The sequence below is a fragment of the Hermetia illucens genome, chromosome 5, assembly GCF_905115235.1.
Source record: "Hermetia illucens chromosome 5, iHerIll2.2.curated.20191125, whole genome shotgun sequence".
Taxonomy (NCBI): Eukaryota; Metazoa; Arthropoda; class Insecta; order Diptera; family Stratiomyidae; genus Hermetia; species Hermetia illucens.
This window is the reverse complement of record NC_051853.1, coordinates 114,576,981-114,598,484: the sequence shown is the minus strand read 5'-3', so window position 1 is coordinate 114,598,484 and position 21,504 is coordinate 114,576,981. Positions and strand designations below refer to the sequence as shown.

At 40.4% G+C, this 21,504-nt stretch overlaps 1 protein-coding gene and 1 long non-coding RNA gene across 15 annotated transcripts in view; one reads left to right on the top strand and one right to left on the bottom strand.

Moving 5' to 3' along the window:
- LOC119657797 (cAMP-specific 3',5'-cyclic phosphodiesterase) overlaps nucleotides 1-21,504 on the top strand; it is a 636,985-nt gene that overhangs the window by 579,146 nt on the left and 36,335 nt on the right. For all 14 annotated transcript variants that reach the window (XM_038064893.1, XM_038064894.1, XM_038064882.1 and 11 more), the window contains one exon: nucleotides 6,926-7,102. In XM_038064893.1, coding sequence (XP_037920821.1) covers nucleotides 6,926-7,102 — 177 coding nt within the window. The remainder of the gene's footprint in view (nucleotides 1-6,925; nucleotides 7,103-21,504) is intronic.
- On the bottom strand, nucleotides 1,444-21,501 carry LOC119657799. The gene is made up of 4 exons (XR_005250174.1): nucleotides 21,305-21,501; nucleotides 1,990-2,271; nucleotides 1,649-1,901; nucleotides 1,444-1,589 (listed from the first exon to the last, which is right to left on the bottom strand). It is a non-coding gene; the product is annotated as an uncharacterized LOC119657799 (long non-coding RNA).

The window sequence follows — 21,504 nt, the reverse complement described above, 5'->3', positions numbered from 1 at the left end:
CTCGGTCTTTCCAGTTAGGGTACCAACATTTAGCGTGCAGACACGTATTTGTTTTGTTCGTTGTGTGCGGACTAACTTGCTTACGTCCTGACGCCGTCCATGCGTCAAGAACCCTTACCCATTTCTCGACAGGACCGGGGCCCGTCCTGCCGCGTCGACTTAGGTGGACGCCCTAGCATTTCTCCGAGGCCTGTGACTTAATCCGATCATCATGTTTGTAACGACATTCTATGCATTTTCTTGGTCGACCTGTCGCGGGGCCTGTCACCAAGAGAGATCAGGTAGGATTTAGCATAGTTGAATAACTCCAACTATACTCTATTTATCTCTTTCCCTGATCTCAGCATTTTATTTTTGTTTTACTGAGGATAGTACAGAGTACGTTGCCTCAAACCCTCCTCCTTTACCTGGGCTTGGGACCAGCATACTATGTTAATAGCATGGCGGAGTTGGTGGAAATCGCACTATGATTAACAAAATTATAGTAGCTCAAAGCTACCACTTCCGAGTAAATTCTAAGACTTTGAATGTCAGTATCACGCTAAAGTGAGTATTCTGACATAATTTATGTATATATATTATATGCTAGATACAAATGGGACAAATGTGCGTACAAATATTTTTATATAAGAACTATACGGAACCTTTCATACCTGAAACATCTAGCTTCCGGTTTCGTGACTTTTTTCGTCTTCATGTGTGGCTACATCGCCGCGATTCTTAGCTCGGCGAGGTGTGTTGCTTTTGATCAACATTCATAGTGATGACGCTCTGTTTCATTTTCCTATCAAACAAAATCATTCTGTGAACTTGTTGCATGTTTTCTAGATTAATTGCCTGACTTGGTTGTCCAGAACGTTGAGCATCTGACGTGTTGCGACGTGATCGCTTTTAATTTCAGGAACCATTGAATAACTATTGATTTTCCTGGGGCTGGGTTTCGGTAACATTTGTCAAGCCGCTGCTTTGCTTGAGTGATATTTTTAACACAAAAAAGCAATGCTTAATCCACACACGAGATTCCCTTTTCGACGATGTTCAAGATACTCAAATTGGCGTAGTAATTATAATTTCGGAACTATACGTTAGATTCTCGTAATATGATATTCCATTTACCGTTTGAAGATTGTTTTTTTTTTCTAAAAATTAATAAATTTTCTGCCAAGGCTGGCACCTTTTTAAGCCATGTGCATTATGTCTGTATAGTATGCCAGCAATTAACTGCCGCCTCTATGACGCAGATAGTTTCATCCCTTTTCTAAAATGTATTACATATAGATACTGATATTTTGCGAAAAGGGTACATGGAAGGAAACTGAACCTAATAAAATAGCAATCAAATAAATTATAACTACGAATTGTAGTTATCATGACTTAAAAGTTATAATTTGCCGCTGAAGGATACTTGCTTCCTTGGTCGTAGGCATGAATAATATTAGTATAGGACGTGGTCAATTCATAATTTTTGAAGCGACATTGATTGCTGATTATTCATTGGGATTGGGTATATCATCTTCTGAAATCATCGTCGAAATAAATATTTACCTAAATTCCTCAGTATCTTTACGCTTTTCGATTTCAGCGCTGCTCTATGGAAAGCAAAATCATAGCATTACAAGGTCTCTAATTGGATTTCAGTTTTGTTCACTGGACTTAAAACTGCTTCGTTCCTGGTTTCTGTGCATCCTAATGGATCCTTTCAATAAACGAAATAATTCGTAAACACCACCCTCCACTCAACTGATGGCAGCTTTTATTAATCTCGTTGTGGGGCGAATTTCATTATAATCGGCTATGTTGCGAATATTGACTAAATCATATACCCTGAGTAGGAATATTCTGGAGACAGAAGAGGGCCAAATCGTAACCATTTTTGAAATTGTTGCAAAAACGGATATGAACTGAGAAGGATGCAATGATATTAAAGACCCCTCGTTCGCTTAATGAATTTTTGGGCTCATAAATTGAGAACAGGTGTGAACTAATTACAGTGTTTTAAATGCTTTTGTTGGTCCTCTCCATTAGTATGACAGGGCTGACATCTTATTTACCATAATTATGGCCGCACTAATAAATCCTCCGGATACAAACTGGAGAAAAGATTATGGTTGTCTGATAGAGTTTCTGCCCACTTCATAACTTAATATGGAATGAGTTTCCAAATAAGGATATAACCGGTCCTTCTTTCTTTTACTGATATAAATATTTCCTGGATCGGGGCCAATTGAAGCTGAAGTTTTTGAAAGAAGAAGATTCTTTTGTAGATTGTTTCTAGAAATTGTAAAAGATACATGATCGTATTAGTTTATTTAATGTGAAATGTTGAAAAAGGAGTGAAGACATAATCTGTGGGGCAGAAGGTGTGGTAAAGTATATGTATATGTCATATGGAAATATGGAGAGTCATCAACCAATTCACTCCTAAGCAGTGGAAATTTGTATATTGTAAACTTTTATGTTACATTTTTGATCGAGGTCACTAGAAGCTCGCGGATGATATTATTTGTTCTTCTCACCGATGATTTACTCATGCTACTGCTTGCTCTGTAATCTATGATATCATTCCTCAAATATTGTACCTTGCCTACATCGATGGTATCTGCTTGTTTCCTCACCGAGTCATGGTCTTTGGCTAATTGACTTTCGACCAGGAAAAAGGCGCAAAAAGATTCGCTTCAAAGAATAACAACAATATGACCGATTATCAGTTAGTCACGATCATACAGTTAGTTACGCTAACTATTTTCTTCGATGTCAACTAGAATCAAATCCGGAAACACCTTAACTTCCAATAAATATACTTCTATTTTCTTAAAATGCAAAAAATTGGGAAGCCGATTATTGCAGAATAGAATACATAATGTGGATGGCTCCGTGGTAATACCATTAGACTGTCGCAGTGGAAGGTAGCGATTCATATCTCGTCCTAAGCCAGACTGAGTAAATCGACTTTAATAAGATTTTGTTTGACATAAAACTTTAAAATGTGATTTTTGAATCATGGGATTCAGAGTATGAGACAGTATAATCTGCTATTTTCAATTTTGCGTTCTTTCATTTCATCAAAACCATGTTCTATTTATATACTATATACACTAGACAAAAACCCGTCCTATAACTTTAATATAAGCGTTTGTTTTACACTAAATTATACAATCATACTGCACAATTAATTATAGAACAATTCCTTCAACTGGTACAATGCGGGCCCATTTATAACCGGCGCGATCTGTTCTAACTCGAGAAATAGACTGACTTCGTGGCCGGGTTTCCGGCTCTTTTATAAATCGCGAAATATTCCAGAAAGACATGCAAACACTTTACTAGAAAACTACTTTGCGCCTTTGACAAAAGCTACTCACTGGCATTAGAGTTGTTTGTTGACAATTATCCTAACTAAATATTCGTCCTACTGTTATATAATTTTGGTGTTCTAACTTAGGATGCCGAATCATGCCGATTGAATTTGAGTGTCCCTATCGATCCGTCTTTTGTTCTCTTTACCGCTCACATCCAATTTACTCAGAAATTCCTTAAGCAATTATCATGAAATTTAATGGGAACTTGTGTTTTGTGAAGGCTTTTATATCTAGTGAGTGACGCAATTTTTTGTTGGGTTTAAAAGGGCATCCCTTATATGCGAAATAGGGGTTTACATATTTTATTTCCCAGAAAATTGCTATATAATCAATTACCTCGTTTTACGGTGTTATAGTCTTCGTCTCCATTCTTTTCGACCGAGCGAACCCGACCTCAAACAGACTTTTCTCTGATTAGCGTCTTTCTCCATGTGTCATGATTAAGGCCTTCTCTTCATTTAATTTTATTCCAATTTCCAAATAGCAAACCCATTCACATCTTTCAATCCAGAGTCTGTTAGTTGGTTTTGTATCATTACTTGAGCGCTGTCACTCTTATAAGTCTAATAATTTTTTTTTACAGTATCGATCGATTGATATGTCTGCTAGAAGTTCTCGAAAATTTGACAAGGGCCTGTACGGCATCGGCTTTCCGTGTTTTTGAATAGCTTTTTGAAAAACTAGACCCATCGATTTTTATCTGCTCCATGTCTCCAAGTCCTGCTTAATATTAAACATAACCAGTGGAAGAGCTCAATTAGTACTTTTTGAAGAGGATTTTCAACATTGTATGCCAAATAAATGAGTTAGATCTCAAAATCTATGGCCCATAGATCTCGCTCCAAGAACTACCCAACAAAAAAAATTATGTTGATGAAGCCTTATAAAGCCTAGGTCTGAAATATATAATGTCTTCATTTCAGTTCAAACAAAACCAAAAAAAAAATAGTTAGTTTTAGTTAGTTTCGTTTAGTGGGCGGCATCCACACTTTTTTAGGCTTATTGTACTATCGCCGAAGGTCGCCTATTCAACGGTCTCTCGCATACGGCGTTCGCAGGCTTTAGCGAATCTGAGAACATTCTCTAGAGGCAGAGAATGTATAGATTATTCATTGAGGAAAATCTTACCAAGGTGTCTTCATCTGAGATTTGAGGGGCCGGGTAGGTGCATATGAAGTTAGGGTTAGGGTTTTCATATCCGATTTCTTGAGGGACAATAAAAATTCCGCTCTCGCGGCCCTGGGTTCCTTCACAAAGATTTTCGCCTACCGGCAGAAGTTCAAATTTCTCGACTGTCTGATTCGAATGGTGCAACCTCCCCCCCTCCCACTCATTTTTGCCGCAAACATTCTTTTGCTGCCAATAAAGTGGCATATATTTTCGGCTAGAATAATTGGATTTCCTGAGGATATCCCTGCGCCCGATCTGTTTTCATGGCTGACTTGCTGGTGAAGATTATTAGGTTTTTAACCCCAAAAGACGCATAGCCATTTATCGACCATTCTTCTCTTCTTGTGATTACGACGGAGTTTGTCTTTTCGAAGACCGATTTGGAAATCATATGATCGGCGGGCGTCAGAGCCACATGATGTTGCCAAGAAATTTCCAGATGGACATATGACGATATGATTGGCCGTTTTTCCACGCGCCTATAGTATCAAGTCCTACAGCACCAGAGCAATCTGCAGGATTTCTGGTATTGTTCCTGGATATGGCGCGATGTCCAGATGTACTCCTAAATATTTGACTGTTTGTACCAGCTGGATTTCCGCCTCTGCTACCCCTGACCTGCTGCCCAACCTAACGTTCCTAGTGAACATAACTAGTGCGGTCTTCCTAGCGTTCACCGTGAGCCCATTATGGAGGCACCAGCTGTGGATTACATGCAGTGTTGCATTCCGGCGTTCACATATTATGCTATTAATTGTTACGGCTAGAGCGTCTGTGAATGCTTGTGTGATGAACTTTATGTCCCCTAGGAGCCATAGCAAGGTGCCCATTACCAGGGGCGATAACAGGAAAGAGAGTCCCTCTCTGTGGCCAACCCTTAAAACACCCTGCCTTAATAGACTCCTGTCCAACCAATAAGTGAATCTTTCTCTACTTGAGCATGTAAAGAATCCAATTGATCCGACAAAAACCCTTCTTAAGTCCTTCTCATTCCTACATAATTGGTATTATCCCCTAAATGGGTCATAGCGCGTCAACGGCACCCACGCGCCATCGCCGTCGCTTCGCTGAATTGAACTTCAACTCTCTCCCCGTACCCTAAATTCCTACTTTACTCTTCTGCGCCAAATCTTTTAGGACGACCCGTTCCTCTGCCATTCGTGGATTGTGGAACCATTTGATGGTATAGTCAGCTATCCTTTCTTAAATTGTGGTCTAGACAGTTTCATTCTTCCGTTTAAATCACCTCGAGGGACACCTGATCTGTTCACCAATATAGTTCTTCCTTCGAGATTGTCGGGCCAGAGTACCCCGATCATCCAGAGAGAATATTTTCATGAACGTGGTTGCCACTACTTGATATTGGTGTCCAGGTATCTAGATTTCTAAATTTTGGGCAAACCAGCGAAATCGAGCAATACTTCGACGAATATCGAATTTTGTATTGCCATTAAGAAAAATGACGTTATCATTGATTGATTGATACATCCAATGTTCTACCTATTATCGCAAACAGGAAAAGTGCGACAAACTAGTCTTGGTTTGGTCTCCAAATCTAGAACCATTTCGCCAAGTTTAAAAATTCTGTGTAACAGAAAACATATATCATCCGCGTAATCGAGGTGTTTGAGAACAAATGTCATGGTTCATTGATTCAGTCCACGTCTTCCGAACAAAGCAGCAAGAGCGTTAACACCGACAACGAAAAGGACTAGTATCGGCGACAGAATGCATTTTGTAGGACTATAATGTCGTTCTGATGATAACTATTAGTTTCTCCAGAATGCCCTTTCTGCGGGGAGTACTCTGTGTGCGCACTGACCATAGCGTTCTCGAAATCGATGAAGAGCAATTCATATAGTTATGTGCGTACATAACTAGTCGTAACGCTCGACTTAGATAGGTAGATATATATTTTTGGGTTTCATGCTCTTTTGAGTAGGTTTGAGTAGGATGAACATAATGATATCTTCAGTTTAAATGTATATCTTTGAATGTGGAAGTCCGTAAACGAATATTTCGAATTTTCAGCGAGGTACAAATGAAAAAAACGCGCTTTACACAAGAAAGAGCTCTCAGCTTCCGGTTCCAAGACTGGGGTCTATGATGGAGCAGATAATAGTTCGTTCCTGAGTGATTTTTTCAGAGTGACGACGGTGCAATGGGAACGAATTCCTTGTATCTACCATAAGCGGCTTTGAGTGAAAAAATTTAAATATCTTTTCGAATTGACTTACTACTATCTGGCCTTCATTTCAGCTAACGTTCACCGTAAATAAACTGTGTTCAAAGCCCCTGTAAGGCAACCGTATATAAAATGTCATATATCAAATCCATATACCGCAATGCAATTAAAAGCGAAGAAATCTAATAGAATTTCAAAATTTTCTTTTCAGTTTTGACGTTGAAAATGGTCAGGGGGCACGCTCACCGCTCGAGGGCGGCTCGCCCAGCGCTGGTTTGGTTCTACAAAATCTTCCACAACGTCGGGAATCATTCCTGTACAGATCCGATTCGGACTTTGAAATGTCACCGAAATCTATGTCTAGGAACTCAAGTATCGCGAGTGAAAGGTAAGTAAACTTAAACTGAAATTCAACTACAGTTTCTTTTATATTTGTACCTTTGTATGCTAAGGTAATTATTAGGTACGAGTTGACCGGCGTTTCAATATAAAGTATCCTCATTTGACTTTGTCTTCTAATTTTTAAAATAAATTTTTCTCTTGTCTATTCTATTAGTTTGGAATCGTACATTTGTAGTTACACTATTTTTGTATATAGTATCAAGTCACTTTGGCTCACGTTTCCCTTTTTCGTGATGGTATTTTTTTTTCACAAGGAGTTATCATAAGCGAATCCCATTAAATTCAAATATTCGGTGAATATTCAAAGAACTTTTAAAATGGTAGTACAGTGTGATGCTCGTTATTTCAACGTTATTTTATTATTATTTTTTTGAACAAGATAATAATACAGGGATGTTTTGAAATTTTAATGTGATTTCAATCTAACATCATACAGAAACATATTTTTTGTTATAGTATATTCATACTGTGAAAGTAAACAAATCACAATATTCAATTTCTTTATGTTCAGCCTTTTGTGGCGGTTAAATAGTTAAAGGGAGATGTTTATTATCATAAAATTAGATATTTATTATGAAAAAATTAGAATTCAGCTTCCACATATCGACGTGGGTGTGTAGAAAAAGAATTTCAAATTTCAACTGAATCGGTTAAGTAGTTTTTTGTGAGCACTTCCCCGGAAAGCGTCGTTTCGAGTAAAACGCATTTAAAGTTTTGACAATAGATTTTTCATAACTCTTCACTGTACCAATAATATTTCCGAAATATGTAGAGAAAATCGATTTTTTCATACCGTCACACTTTACTACTATTTGAAGGAAACATTTCACTTAAGAACTTTGCACAGAATTCCCGTCACTGGTGCATGATTTACCATATTTTACCAGTGAAAGTTTCAATAAACCACTTTATTACAATCAAATAGCTAAATTTTAACGCTTATTTACACACCCAAGACTTGTGTAGCTTTGTTTCTAACTCAGTAATTCACTTATCGAAATTACACCCCCTCCTACGCACTGCATTTCCCTGATTTGCACCCACTCTATTCATCCAGCTTTCTTTCATCATTTTATTAAATTCGTGCCAATATTGAATTTTGTTTCACTATGAATTATCCATCCCAGTTTCCATTAACGTTTTGTACACAGGACAACCGGTCCCTACAATTGTGAATAAAAGCATAAAACCGTATTGGGGCACTAATGGAAAATTCAAATCGGGAAGCATTAGCAACATTTCCGAATTTTTCTTCATATCTTATTCTTCCGATACTTCCAAACATATAGGCGGAATGTCGAGAGGGATTTTATATAAATTTACCGAATTGCATTGTAAATTATGTATGTACCGCGATATTTACAAGGACGAGTGATTTTACGATGTATTTATGAGTTCCTTTAATCAAAAATATTATTATTAAGAAGTTGACCAAGTCATCTTAAGAAATAATGTTTCATTTCATATATTTCCGTCTTTTGATCATCTCAACTCAGATTCACTTAAAAGAAGTGGAGTGGATAGAGAGGTAATGCTTTCTAGAAAGTGAGTGGAGTGGAGTTAATGTTGGATTGATCTAAAGATTGCTCTTTAGCTGAGTGTATGAGCGGTATGAGCGGCAAAAAATATTCACAGGACTCTGAATAACCTGAAAGTCGTTTGCTCGTTGATAAATGACGCTAGAGCAATTCTGAATTTAGATGTAATCCTCAAAGTCTACAGTTAATGGAAGTATGAAAAAGATAAAAGAGTGTTCGAAACCAGAAGGTATATGTACCTTAATTTTAATGCTCCAGATGCAAAATAAAACATAATAAAAAATAAAGCAAAGTTTTTCTAGCGGTAGTTTCAAAGCGTCTTTTGAGTGATCTGAAAGTACGTTCGCATTTTGACGAGCAGCGCTTCCTAATTAGATATCTGAAGTGTTGGGATATTGCAACAGGGTTTACCAAAATCTGATAGATGTCATCAAAAATGTAAGGGGTTATTCTAGTGTTAAATGCATAAAATATAGCTGTTTTTAAAAAAAATGATAAGAGCTATCGATTGTTAGTATTTTATTATTGTGAAGGAATCAATAATAAAGAAATGCTAGGGCGTCTACCTCAGTCGACGCGGCAGGACGGGCCCCGGTCCTGTTGAGAAATGGGTAAGGGTTCTTGACGCATGGACGGCGTCAGGACATAAGCAAGTTAGTCTGCACACAACGAACAAAACAAATACGTGTCTGCACGCTAAATGTTGGTACCCTAACTGGAAAGACCGAGGAACTCGCAAGAGCCCTTCGGAAAAGGTGCATTGACATCTGCGCTCTGCAAGAAACCCTATGGTCTGGTGCCAAAAGCTGTGACATTGATCGCGAACGCGGTAAAAATGGCTACAAACTTGTCTATTTTGGTAACCCACACACTCAATATGGTGTTGGCATTGCCATCTCAGAGGGTTTCCGTGATGCCATTAAAGAAGTCGAACGATTTGATGATCGGCTGATGAAGCTCACCATTATATCAGCTGATCGCACTATTCACTTCTTCACCGCGTATGCACCACAGACAGGTCGACCTGATGCCGAGAAAGATGCCTTCTGGCAACTTCTCGAAGAAAAGACTTGTCACGTGCCTGCTGACGATTACATAATCATTGCCGGCGACCTTAATGGTCATGTGGGTGAAAAGGCAGACGGTAACAGGTGCCATGGTGGAAAGGGGTTCGGAGCGCGCAATGATTTTGCGGACACCCACGACCTTGTACTTATGAATACATGGTTCATCAAACGATTGTCTCATCTTCCCACATTTTATAGTGGGAACAGTCAAACGCAAATCGACTATATTCTCATAAGACGCCTACATTTTACCACTGTCACTGATTGCAAAGTCGTTCCCTATGAGACCATCGCACCTCAACATCGGCCGTTGATTGCCGTCCTGTGAATTAAGCCACCGATAAAAAAGCGTGAGGAACGCACTGGCCCACGACGCATTAAATGGTGGCGATTTGGTAAGAAGAAAGAGAAACGATCATAAGATTGCCGACCATTACGAATGTGGAAGAATCATGGAACCAAATGAAAGACACGATCCACAAAGCGGCCTCTGCAACCCTCGGGGTCACCAAGCCGGGTAAGCGGTACATCAACCGAGATACTTGGCTTTGGAATGATGATGTTGAAATGATGGTCCGTGAAAAGAAACGCCTCTACCACAAACTTCTCGGCGATAAAAAACCTGCTAATTGGCAAATTTATAAGAAGCGGTCGCTGTCACCCGAGCGAAACATTTCAAAAATCTTTACGATAAACTGGACACTCAGGATGGCGAGAGAGATCTGTATCGACTTGCTAAAAGCCGTGATGAACGCACACAGGATATCGAACACTTCTGTTGTGCTAATGATAAGAACGGTACTTTGCTTACCAACCGTCGAGCCGCAACGGATAGATGGCGAGAATACTTCGAGCAGATTTCAACTGAAGAATTTGCTCATCCTCCACTTCCACAATTATTGCCGACATTTGGAGCAGTTCCACCAGTCAGCGCAACTGAAGTCGAGGAAGCAATAAAACAAATGAAATCTGGGAAAGCAACAGGACCTGACGACATCGCATCTGAGCTCTGGAAAGCGAAGAGCTGGGACCCAACACTGTGGCTCAGTGAATTCTTTAACCGGGTTATTCAGGAAGGAAGAACACCATCTAACTGGCAAGAAAGTACCACTGTTCCAATATGGAAAAAGAAAGGTAGCCCAGCAGAATGTTCAAATTACCGTCCGATCCGGTTACTTTCCCATATCATGAAGATTTTTGAACGCATTCTTGACAACTGTATTCGCGAAATCGTTCAAATAACCGTGAATCAAGCCAGATTTGTCAAGAACTGCGGAACTACTGACGCAATACACGCTGCGCGGTTACTCGTGGAGAAACACCGTGGGAAGCATCGCCCTCTTTACATTGTCTTTCTGGATCTAGAGAAAGCATTTAACCGTGTACCACACGAACTCATCTGGTATGCTTTACGACAACACTTCGTGCCAGAAGAACTCGTGCGCTGGGTTCAATTGCTCTACCACGATCCGAAAAGTAAAGTTCGAAGTATGACGGGTGTATCAAAACCGCTTCGTGTCTCTGTTGGTGTTCATCTAGGAAGTACCCTCACACCACTCCTCTTTGTCCTTGTTATGGACACCGTCACACGGGATATCCAACGTCCAGCGCCCTACACACTGCTTTATGCAGATGATGTTTTCTTAGCATCTGATAGCAAAAATGATCTCGAGCAACTTGTTCAGAAATGGAATGATCGCCTCATGCAACACGGTCTCAGATTGAATCTAAACAAAACTGAATTTTTGACCACCGATCCCCATGAAACAGGCACAATCACTGTCAGCGGCAGTGATCTGCCCAGAACTGAGCGATTTAAATACCTCGGGTCAACGCTATCAGCCAATGGAGAACTGCGTTATGAAATTATTTCACGCATTAACGCAACCTGGATGAAGTGGCGTTCCACAACTGGTGTCCTTTGTGATCGACGTATCAACGAACGTCTCAAATCTGAAATTTACCGCAATGTCGTCCGTCCAGTCGCTCTCTATGGTTCTGAGTGTTGGCCGACTATAAAAGACAATGAACGGCGTCTCGCGGTAATGGAGACGAAGATGCTACGTTGGACTAGTGGCATCACACGTTTAGATCACATCCGAAATGAGAATATCCGCGATCGTTATGGGGTTGCACCGATCGTGAAGAAGTTGCGAGAGAGGCGTCTTAGATGGTATTGTCAGGCATTTCGTGCAAACGAGAATTCACTTGCCAAGATTGGTCTGAACATCGAAGTCGATGGTAAACGACCAAAAGGCAGACCTAAGAAACGGTGGCTTGATACGCTGGATGGAGATTTGAAAGCCCCGAGATTGCACCCAGATCAGGCATTCGATAGAGCCAAATGGCGAAACCGATCACGACGAGCCGACCCCGCTTGTGAACGGGACAAAGGCTGAAGAAAAAGAAGAAGAAAGAAGAAGGAATCAATAATAATAAAAATTTCATGGTTAAAAACGACACAATATCAGCCGCAACATCCACATATTGCAGCGTGAGAATGCAAAAGGGACGAATGGCGCGGGGTTCCATCTAGTTTTTCCTAGTGACCTGTAACTAATGCAGCAAAAATATTGCTTTTGTTTTAATGAAAATCTACTGCACGCGCCTAAATTCGGCCATAAATTTTGAATTTTGGCAATTTTGCAAACTTTGGAACATAGCGTACTCAATTTTTGCCATTTCCTTATTGAAAAAAGTGCGCTTAAAATTTCCAAAATGTTGTAAATTTGCCTAATTTTAAGTACGTACAGTCGCTGATTATGGCATAAATGTGGGAAAAAATTGGATTAAATCAATTCATTAAACTTTTCGCTATGCTATCCCCCTCCCCCCCCACACAAAAAAAAAATTTTGAGAATAAGTTTTTAATGCTGAATTTTACTAAAGACTAGCCGTATGACGCGCACTTTGAAATATTCTTATGGATTTAAAGCGTAAATAGATATCTACGTAATATTTTACATGAATCATATTGTAATTTGCAAAAAGGGAAAAATCGAAAAACACTGTAATGAATCTCCAGGAATCCGGATTCAAGTGGGACTTAAAACTAGAATGTCTGCCACGTGCAAGTGGTACAGATGGTAAAGCACTTGGGAAGAAACGGTTTTTACTAAAAAGATGGAACCATTATTGGGAGCGGATCTGAAATCATGGAAAAATTATGAAACGTCATAATGGAAACAAAGACAAATTTTATTTTTTAATGCCAAATAGTGAGTTTTTTATTCCTCATATATTTTGAGGATCAGTTGTCTTCTTCCTCAGTGGTATATGAGGAATAAAAACCCACTATCTGGCGTTAAAAAATAAAATTTGTTTTTTTTTTAGCCTCAAAATATGTTTCGGCGATTACCTTTTCATCGGCGCTAAATTTCTTTCCAGCTAGTATTCTTTTGAAGTCTAAGAACAGGAAAAAGTCACTGAGCGTCATATATGGGATATACGGTGGATGCCGAAGGAATTTAAAGCCCAATCCATGCAATTTTACCATCGTTTTCATTGATTTTTGACAGATGACAGTGTCTTGATGAAACACCACTTCTTTCTTTTGGCGTGAAATAATGAAGCCATGTTTTGTCTATTGTCACATACCGACACAAAAATTCGTTCTTCTCATGGAGGAGGAGCTTTAAACGCTGCTTAGAATCATCAACTCGTTGTTTCTGGTCGATTTTGATCTTGCGCAGCTCCCACCTTGAACAGGGCGTTCGCATACCTAAACATTCATGCAGGATATGTCCAAAACGTTCCTTTCATAATTTAGAGCCTCAGCTATTTCGATTAACTTCAAGGTCATCGAAAATTATTTTGTGGACTTTTTTGATGTTTTCGTCGGTAATAGCCGCTTTGGGGTGGTGGTCGGTGCTCATTTCGTATCGTTAACACTTAGCAAACCACTTCTCAACGGTTTATTTTCCTGAGGGAAAGTCCGAATATTTTTTATCAAAGGAAGCCTGAGCTTCAACAGTATTTTTTTCGTCAAAAAGCAATGCTTTATTAACCCACGAAATTGCTTTTTATCCATTTTTTTTCAAACCTTCAAACAAAATGCTCTATCCCAGAATCTAATAGTCCGACAGCTGTCAAATTTGCACACGTGTCCTTTGAAGGTTAAGGTTATCTAAAAATGATATGGATTTAATACTAACTCGTGTGTAGCGTACGACCTTTTCAGCCCAGGTAAGATGCTCAAATAAAAATGGAAATTTAGGTGACCTTTTTCGTAGATTATAATATTTGAAGAGTATAATTGGGAGGTAACTCAGTTTGTTGCCAAATTACTTATCTGCAGTAAATCCTTAGAAATGGGTAGAAATAATAGAAGTATTGTTGCGATTTTTTTTGTTTTCCGATATAATCTCCTTTTGCGTTTGTGTGAAATTTAAATCGCGACCTTCCGTACGACAGCCTTCTGCTCTAACCACTTAGCTATCCATGGTTTGGTCATTGAAATTTCACAGGTGTGCATTGTATACATAGATTCCGCGTGCATTCCAGAAAATTGTAGGATTAACCTTGCCGGCCGATAATCCCTTGACTTTTTCGGAGTCTCTTTGCTTTTAAAAATCGAGTTTTTCACTGTCCCTTTGGAGTGCAAGGGTATACCATGTTTCGTCTATAGTACTATATTGACGAAGAAGTTTATAATCGTAAAATCGAGTAGCGCAGTGGGAATTTTCTGAGATATTTATATTTAAATATATTGGGCGACCTAATTGAGTCCACCCAGGCACCCAGGTTAAAATATGACAGTTTTCAAGCAGATGAGTGTTCCATCACAATTCCCACAAAGTTTAGCTAAAAATTTATTAATGTTCTTCTTTTTCTTCAGCCTTTGTCCCGTTTACAAGATCGACTCGCGTGATCATCATCATCATCAACGGCGCAACAACCGGTATCCGGTCTAGGCCTGCCTTAATAAGGAACTCCAGACATCCTGGTTTTGCGCCGAGGTCCACCAATTCGATATCCCTAAAAGCTGACTGGCGTCCTGACCTACGCCATCGCTCCATCTCAAGCAGGGTCTGCCTCGTCTTCTTTTTCTACCATAGATATTGCCCTTATAGACTTTCCGGTTGGGATCATCCTCATCCATACGGATTAAGTGATCCGCCCACCTTTATCCACAACCTGACGGTCATTGTATCGCTTATAGGTTTCGCCGTTATGTAGGCTACGGAATCGTCCATCCTCATGTAGGGGGCCAAAAATTCCTCGGAGGATTCTTCTCTCGAACGCGGCCAAGAGTTCGCAATTCTTCTTGCTAAGAACCCAAGTCTCCGAGGAATACATGAGGACTGGCAAGATCATTGTCTTGTTCAGTAAGAGCTTTGACCCTATGGTGAGATGTTTCGAGCGGAACAGTTTTTGTAAGCTGAAATAGGCTCTGTTGACTGCGAACAACCGTGTGCAGATTTCATCGTCATATAAGTTGTCGGTTGGGATTTTGGACCCTAGATAGGAGAAATTGTCAACGGTCTCAAAGTTGTAGTCTCCTATCTTTACTCTTCCCGTTTGACCAGTGCGCTTTGATGTTGTTTGTTGGTTGGTTTGCTTTTGGTGCTGATATCGCCACCATTTACTTTGTCTTGCCTTCATTGATGTGCAGCCCAAGATCTCGCTCGCTCTGGATGAAGGAAGTTTGACTCCCGTGATCGAAAGCCTGACTTCGATGTGTAGAGCAATCCTCGCGAGTTAATTCTCGTTAGCCGCCCCTCCAGCAAATTTTCCACGATCCGTGCAAGCCCAGATTGAATGCGGATATCCTCATTTCACATGTGATCAAAGCGTGTCACGCCTCTAGTCCAACGAAAGAGCTTTATCTCCATTACCGTAAAACGCCTATTGTCTTTTTTAGATATTTAAACTGCTCGGTTCTGGGTAGGTCATTGCCGCTGACAATGATTGTGTCTTTTTCGGGGGATCGGTCGTAAAAAATTCAGTTTTATTCAGATTCAATTTAAGACTGTGCTGCATGAGTCGATCATTCCATTTTTGGACAAGTTGCTCCAGATCATTTTTGCTATTAGATGCTAGGAAAACATAATCTGCATCAAGCAGTGCATATGGCGCAGGACGTTAGATGTCCCGTGTGACTGGGTCTATAATAAGAACAAAGAGGAGTGGTGAGAGGTCGCTTTCTTGGTGAACAACAACAACACGGTTAAACGGTTGTTGCAATGTAAAGTGGGCGATGCTTTCCAGGGTATATCTCCATGAGCAACCGCACAGTGTGTATTGCGTCAGTAGTTTGATTCACGGTTATCTTAACGATTTCGCGAATACGGTTATCAAGAATGCATTCATAAATCTTCATGTTATGGGAAAGTAACCGGATTGAATGGTCATTTGAAGATTCTGCTGGACTACCTTTCTTTTTCCATATTGGAACTGTGGTACTTTCTTGTCAGTCAGATGGACTTTCCTGAATAACCCGATTGAAGAATTCACTGAGCCACAGTGTTGAGTCGCAGCTCTTCGCTGTCCAGACCTCAGATGCGAGGTCGTCATGTTCTGTTGCTTTCCTCGATTTCATTCGTTTTATTGCTCCCTCGACTTCAGTTGCGCTGACAGGCGTAATTGTTCCAAATCTCGATGATGCTTGTGGAAGTGGGAGATGGACAATCCCTTCAATTCAAGGCTGCTCGAAATATTCTCGTCATCTATTCGCCGTGACAACAGAAGATTTCGATATCCCTGTGTACGTTCTTGCTGGGTTTTTGCAAGTCGATACAGATCTCTTTCGCCATCCCGAGTGTCCAGTTTATCGTAGAGATTTTTGTAATGGGCCGCTGGGGTGACATCGATCGTTTTCTTTGTTTCCCGATTGGCATTCTTATAAATTTAATAATTGGCGAGCGTTTTATCGTCGAGAAACTTGTGGTAGAGGTGTTTCTTTTCACGAACCTTCATTTCAAAATCGTGACTCTAAAGCCAGGTACCTCGGGAGGTGAATCACTTATCTGGTCGGGGGTCCCGAGTGTTGCAGAGGCCGCTTTGTGGATCGTGTCTTTAATTTGGTTCCACGATTTTTCCACATTCGTAATGGCTAGTAATCGCGTAAGTGAGATCATATATTTCTTCTCACGAAATCGCCACCTTTTAATGGGGGGGACCATCAGGTTTCTTGAAGAACGCAGATATAAATGCGCCTTTTCCGGGGGGGGGGGGGGGGGGTACTTACGTCCTGACAACGTCTATGCATCAAGAACCCCGTTGTCCATTTCGTATGACTCAATCTAATCATGTTATCTTTAAAGACATTGGATGCATTTTCTTGGTCGGCCGTCGCGGGAGTTGCCACCAAGAACGAACACCACCAGGATTTAGCATAGTGGAATGATTCCAATTATATTTTTATTTGTCTCTTTCCTTAATGTTAGCATGTTACTTTTGTTTTACTGAAAATAGTACAAAGTACATTGCCTCAAACCCTCCTCCTTGGGATCAGTATGCTATGTAAATAAGTGTGAGTGGCATCAGAAAAGCGCTGTATAACGTTTACATTTATTTGTCTCAAGAACATGATTCGAGTTGCAACCTGACGAGTACTTTTGTCCTACCAAGCATTGGCGCTATACGGCTTTTCAAATGAACCATGCGTACACTCATAGGCTAGAGAAAAGAGATGTCTACAGTCTCAAGGTCTCTTTGCGGAAGTCTTTAAAAATTACATCGCTCGTATATGAGAATGCTAAAGTTGGTCATTTAGATATTTTCTTGAAAAATTGAATTCCGCCAATCAATCAATCAATCAATCAATTTTTGAACTAGCGTGTGTGTGTGTGTGTGTGTATGGTGGGGGAGAGGCTACAGCTTCTGAGCACTCAGGCCGTGTTGGCCCATTGTACTCGCCACCCCCGTCTAACGGAATATTCCGGATTCGTTAACGTATCGCAGGATTTCCGTTAGTGGATGTGATGCTACCCGTCGCAATTGGAGAATATCGGCACCAAAGATCTGATGCCTGATGCGTCCATAGGCGGGGCATTCACATAGGAAATGCTCCGTGGATTCCGCTTCCTCATTACAGGAGGGACACGTATCATCTTCGGTAATTCCTATTCTGAACATATGCCCAGCTAGTGAATTATGGCCTGTCAGAATGCCCACAATACACCTGCAAGTCCTCCTGCTTTTCGACAGGATAAACTTTGCGGTACGTATGTTGGGTTCTGGCAGGAAAAGTTTGGTGTGTCGAGCAGCATTGAAGCTCTGCCACCTGTCATTATGAGAAACTTGTTCCCAGTTTTTGAAAACAGATTTCGCCAATGCTACTGATACCCCAATTGCTGGCTCCGGTCCCGGCATAGGGGAGATTGACCCCTCTTTCGCTAAAGCGTCCGAGATTTCATTTCCCTCTATGCCACAGTGACCAGGTACCCAGAGTAGTTCCACCGTACTGAATCTAGACATAGAGTTCAAACAATTTCTGCATTCCTGAACGATTTTCGAGGTGATCAAAGGACTGCTCAATGCCCTCAGTGCAGCTTGACTGTCACTGCAGATTACGATGCGCCTGCCCTTCAACCGCTCGTCAATCACCCAGTTTGCCGCCCTTAGGATTGCATAACCTTCGGCTTGAAAAACCGTTGCATCTTGTCCCAAAGGAAAAGCCCACTTGTCTTTTTTATTCGAGAGGTAGACTCCTCTTCTGTTTTTGAGCCATCGGTGTAGAAGACTTCCGTATATCCCTCCACGCATTCCTCTGGGTCTTCCCAGTCCTCTCTACGCTTCAGGGTAACTACATATCTTCTACCAAACAGATGTATGGGGACACGAGAATCGGAAGGCATTGTAAGAACTGGATTCAGTCCTCTCAGTAACTCTTCCAATGCTCTGTGCCCCCCACATCTGTTGTTTTCCCATAGATCTAATCGACTTAGCCTATGAGCTGCTCTCATTGCAGTGCTTTGAATAAATATATCCAGGAGCTGCAAATTGAGTAGTGCATTCAGAGCTGCGCCGGATGTCGTGCTCATGGCGCTAGCGATACCCAGACAAACAGTTCTTTGCAGTGCGGCTGGTTTACGGTGAAACCCTTTTTGTCTCACCTTAACCCACCACACTACGGATGCATATACGAACATCGGCCTAATGATGGCAACGTATATCCACATTACCACATGAGGCCTGAGTCCCCATGTCGAGGCAAAGGTCCGTCTGCACAGCCCGTTTCATCTTTACCTCTACATGTTTGTTCTAAAGAAGTTTTTTATCTAGAGTGACCCCCAGATATTTCACTTCTTCGGAGAGTTGAAGGGTAGTATCCCTCATCTCAGGGAGACAAAGTCCATCCAGTTTTCTCCTTTTTGTGAATAAAATCATTATGGTTTTATTTGGATTAACTGACAAACCATGTCTAAGGCACCAGCTGTCTATGAATCAACGGCACGCTGTATATTCCTACACACCGTTCCAAGATCCCGATCAACAGTAAGTATAGCCACGTCATCAGCATAAGCTTCAGTGTGTATTGGCAAATTTTGGCGTTCGCATAGCAGTGAGTTGATCAGCATACTCAACAGAAGCGGCGAAAGCACACCTCCTTGGGGGCAGCCCTTCGTTGCTTCCGTAGTCAGGTAGCGATCGACCCCTACCTCAGCGCACAACAATCTTTGCGTTAGCATAGCATGAATCCACTTAATTAAAGCATCATCAACACCATGCGCTCTGGCGGCATCACAAAGTTTTTGAAAAGGCGCACAGTCAAAAGCCCCTTCAATGCCTACGAACACCCCCATCGCGTACTCACCATTCAAAGTTGCATCCTCTATCTTTGTGACCAAAGAATGAAGAGCAGACTCACAGGACTTGCTCTTACGATTTTTTTAAATGTTAATTAGCAGCTGCACCTCCGCCGGACACAATTTGATTCCTTGATAAGAGGCCATGCATAGCTATCAACACACCTGATGGGAGGGGGGTGTCGTCCGGACTTTTTTCGGGGACTCGCAATATAAATTTTAATAAAAAAGTGACATGGGGCTCGGCATAATTCTTTCCCCAAATGCATATCATTTTCACTCTGGGCCCGATTTTTCGCATAATTTTCACCCGGGCCCGGATTTCTTCTCTACGAACCTGAGTACCAATGATTGACTAAACAAGAACTTTATTTTAGTCGAGAACTTAGCGGTTGTTTGCGTATGGAAACTTAAGTACGGAGCATTTGAAATTTGAAAATTCGCACAATGTTTTACCTGTTATTTGTTGTCTTTCGTTTGAATTTTTCCGGTTAATTGTTGCTAAGCCGAATTTAATTTGCTTTGTCGTTTGACTTGCGAATTTCCATATCGCTTTAATGGAGCTTAAAGATCCTTCGGGACCAGGTTGTCGTTAGAATGTTGGAGCTGCATAATAGTTCATCCATTAAATGTTTAACAGCAAAACATTGTCCGCTTCGATGTGATTCGAATGAAAGTTGTGTACATGAGAACGAATGTTTGAGGTTATTATTCGAAACGTCAGAATAAGAGAAAGTTGTACAATGTGCCATTAAAAGTATCGTTTTACTATTATATGTTAGAATGAATTTTTTGACGAAATACTAAGATTATCGCTCTACTATGCAGTAAATTCTGTTACTTCGTCAACATTATATTTCTGATTCGTTACCGTCCCCTTCAGCTTTTCGTACTATAGCAAACATAATATTAACAAGAACCAGGTTTCCTTTGACTTTTATTCATCGAGAATTTGTCTCATTCTGCTTCGATCGGTTTTGCCATTTGGTTTTCTCAAATGATCTGGATGCAATCGCGAGGCGCGAGACCAACTTTGGCGAATCAATTCTCGTTTGCGCGAATTACCTGATCCCACCATCGAAATTGTCTCATTATCGCTATGAAATGCAACATTAAATAATTTGATCTAAATACAACACACCGTTGATGAAATTTGATGAATTCACATCTTAAGGGGAGACCAGCCCCAACCTAGACCCGAAACGTGAAACGTATATTTCAAGAACTACTCAATGAAATTTAATGATTTTTTTTGTTAGTTTCAGTAATACTTGGGCCATGTTTGTACTAATTTTTCACAAAAAACAAATTTTTGGTCACTTTTTTGGTCTGGTCTCTTGTTAAGACAGTTTCTGTTACAAGTTGTTAGGCAGATAAGTATCAACTTACTTGATATATGTATTATTTGACACTATTTTCGAAGGGAACAATTCAAATATCTGAACTTCTTCACGAATGAACTCATAAATTCAAAGCAGTGTAGCATAGTCCACCCGCGAAATGATGGTTCCAAAGTACATAGTTGCAAAAAAATCCCGCCGCGTTCCGGGATATCTGACCTTGTATAAATATGCTGTGAAATGGTTTGTACCCGCACCATATTTTATAATAATCAACAAGTGCTCAACTCATCCCTCGCTGATCTATACTCAAGATACTTTAAGAGAAATAAACTCCGTCAAAAGCGTGGATTTAAAGTCTTTTCGAATAATCATGATGGCAACCATTAATCAGAATAAATATTGTAAGAACATAGTAAGCATTGCATAGCACGTCACTGCTCGTTGCACAGAATCATTTTTGCAATTAAGTAAGTACAATATCTACCAACCGTAGTAGTCAGTCGCTCCGCAATGTCTTGGAACTCTTTCATTCTTATCCTTACATTCACTTTTTAGTAGGAGTAGTTTTCGTCATTTCCAACATTTAACGCGAACGATGTAACAGTGCAAAAATGGAATAATTTAATTAAATAAATATATCTTTTCTCTCTTTTTTTTCTTTTCAAACAAACCAATCCAAATGGCAACA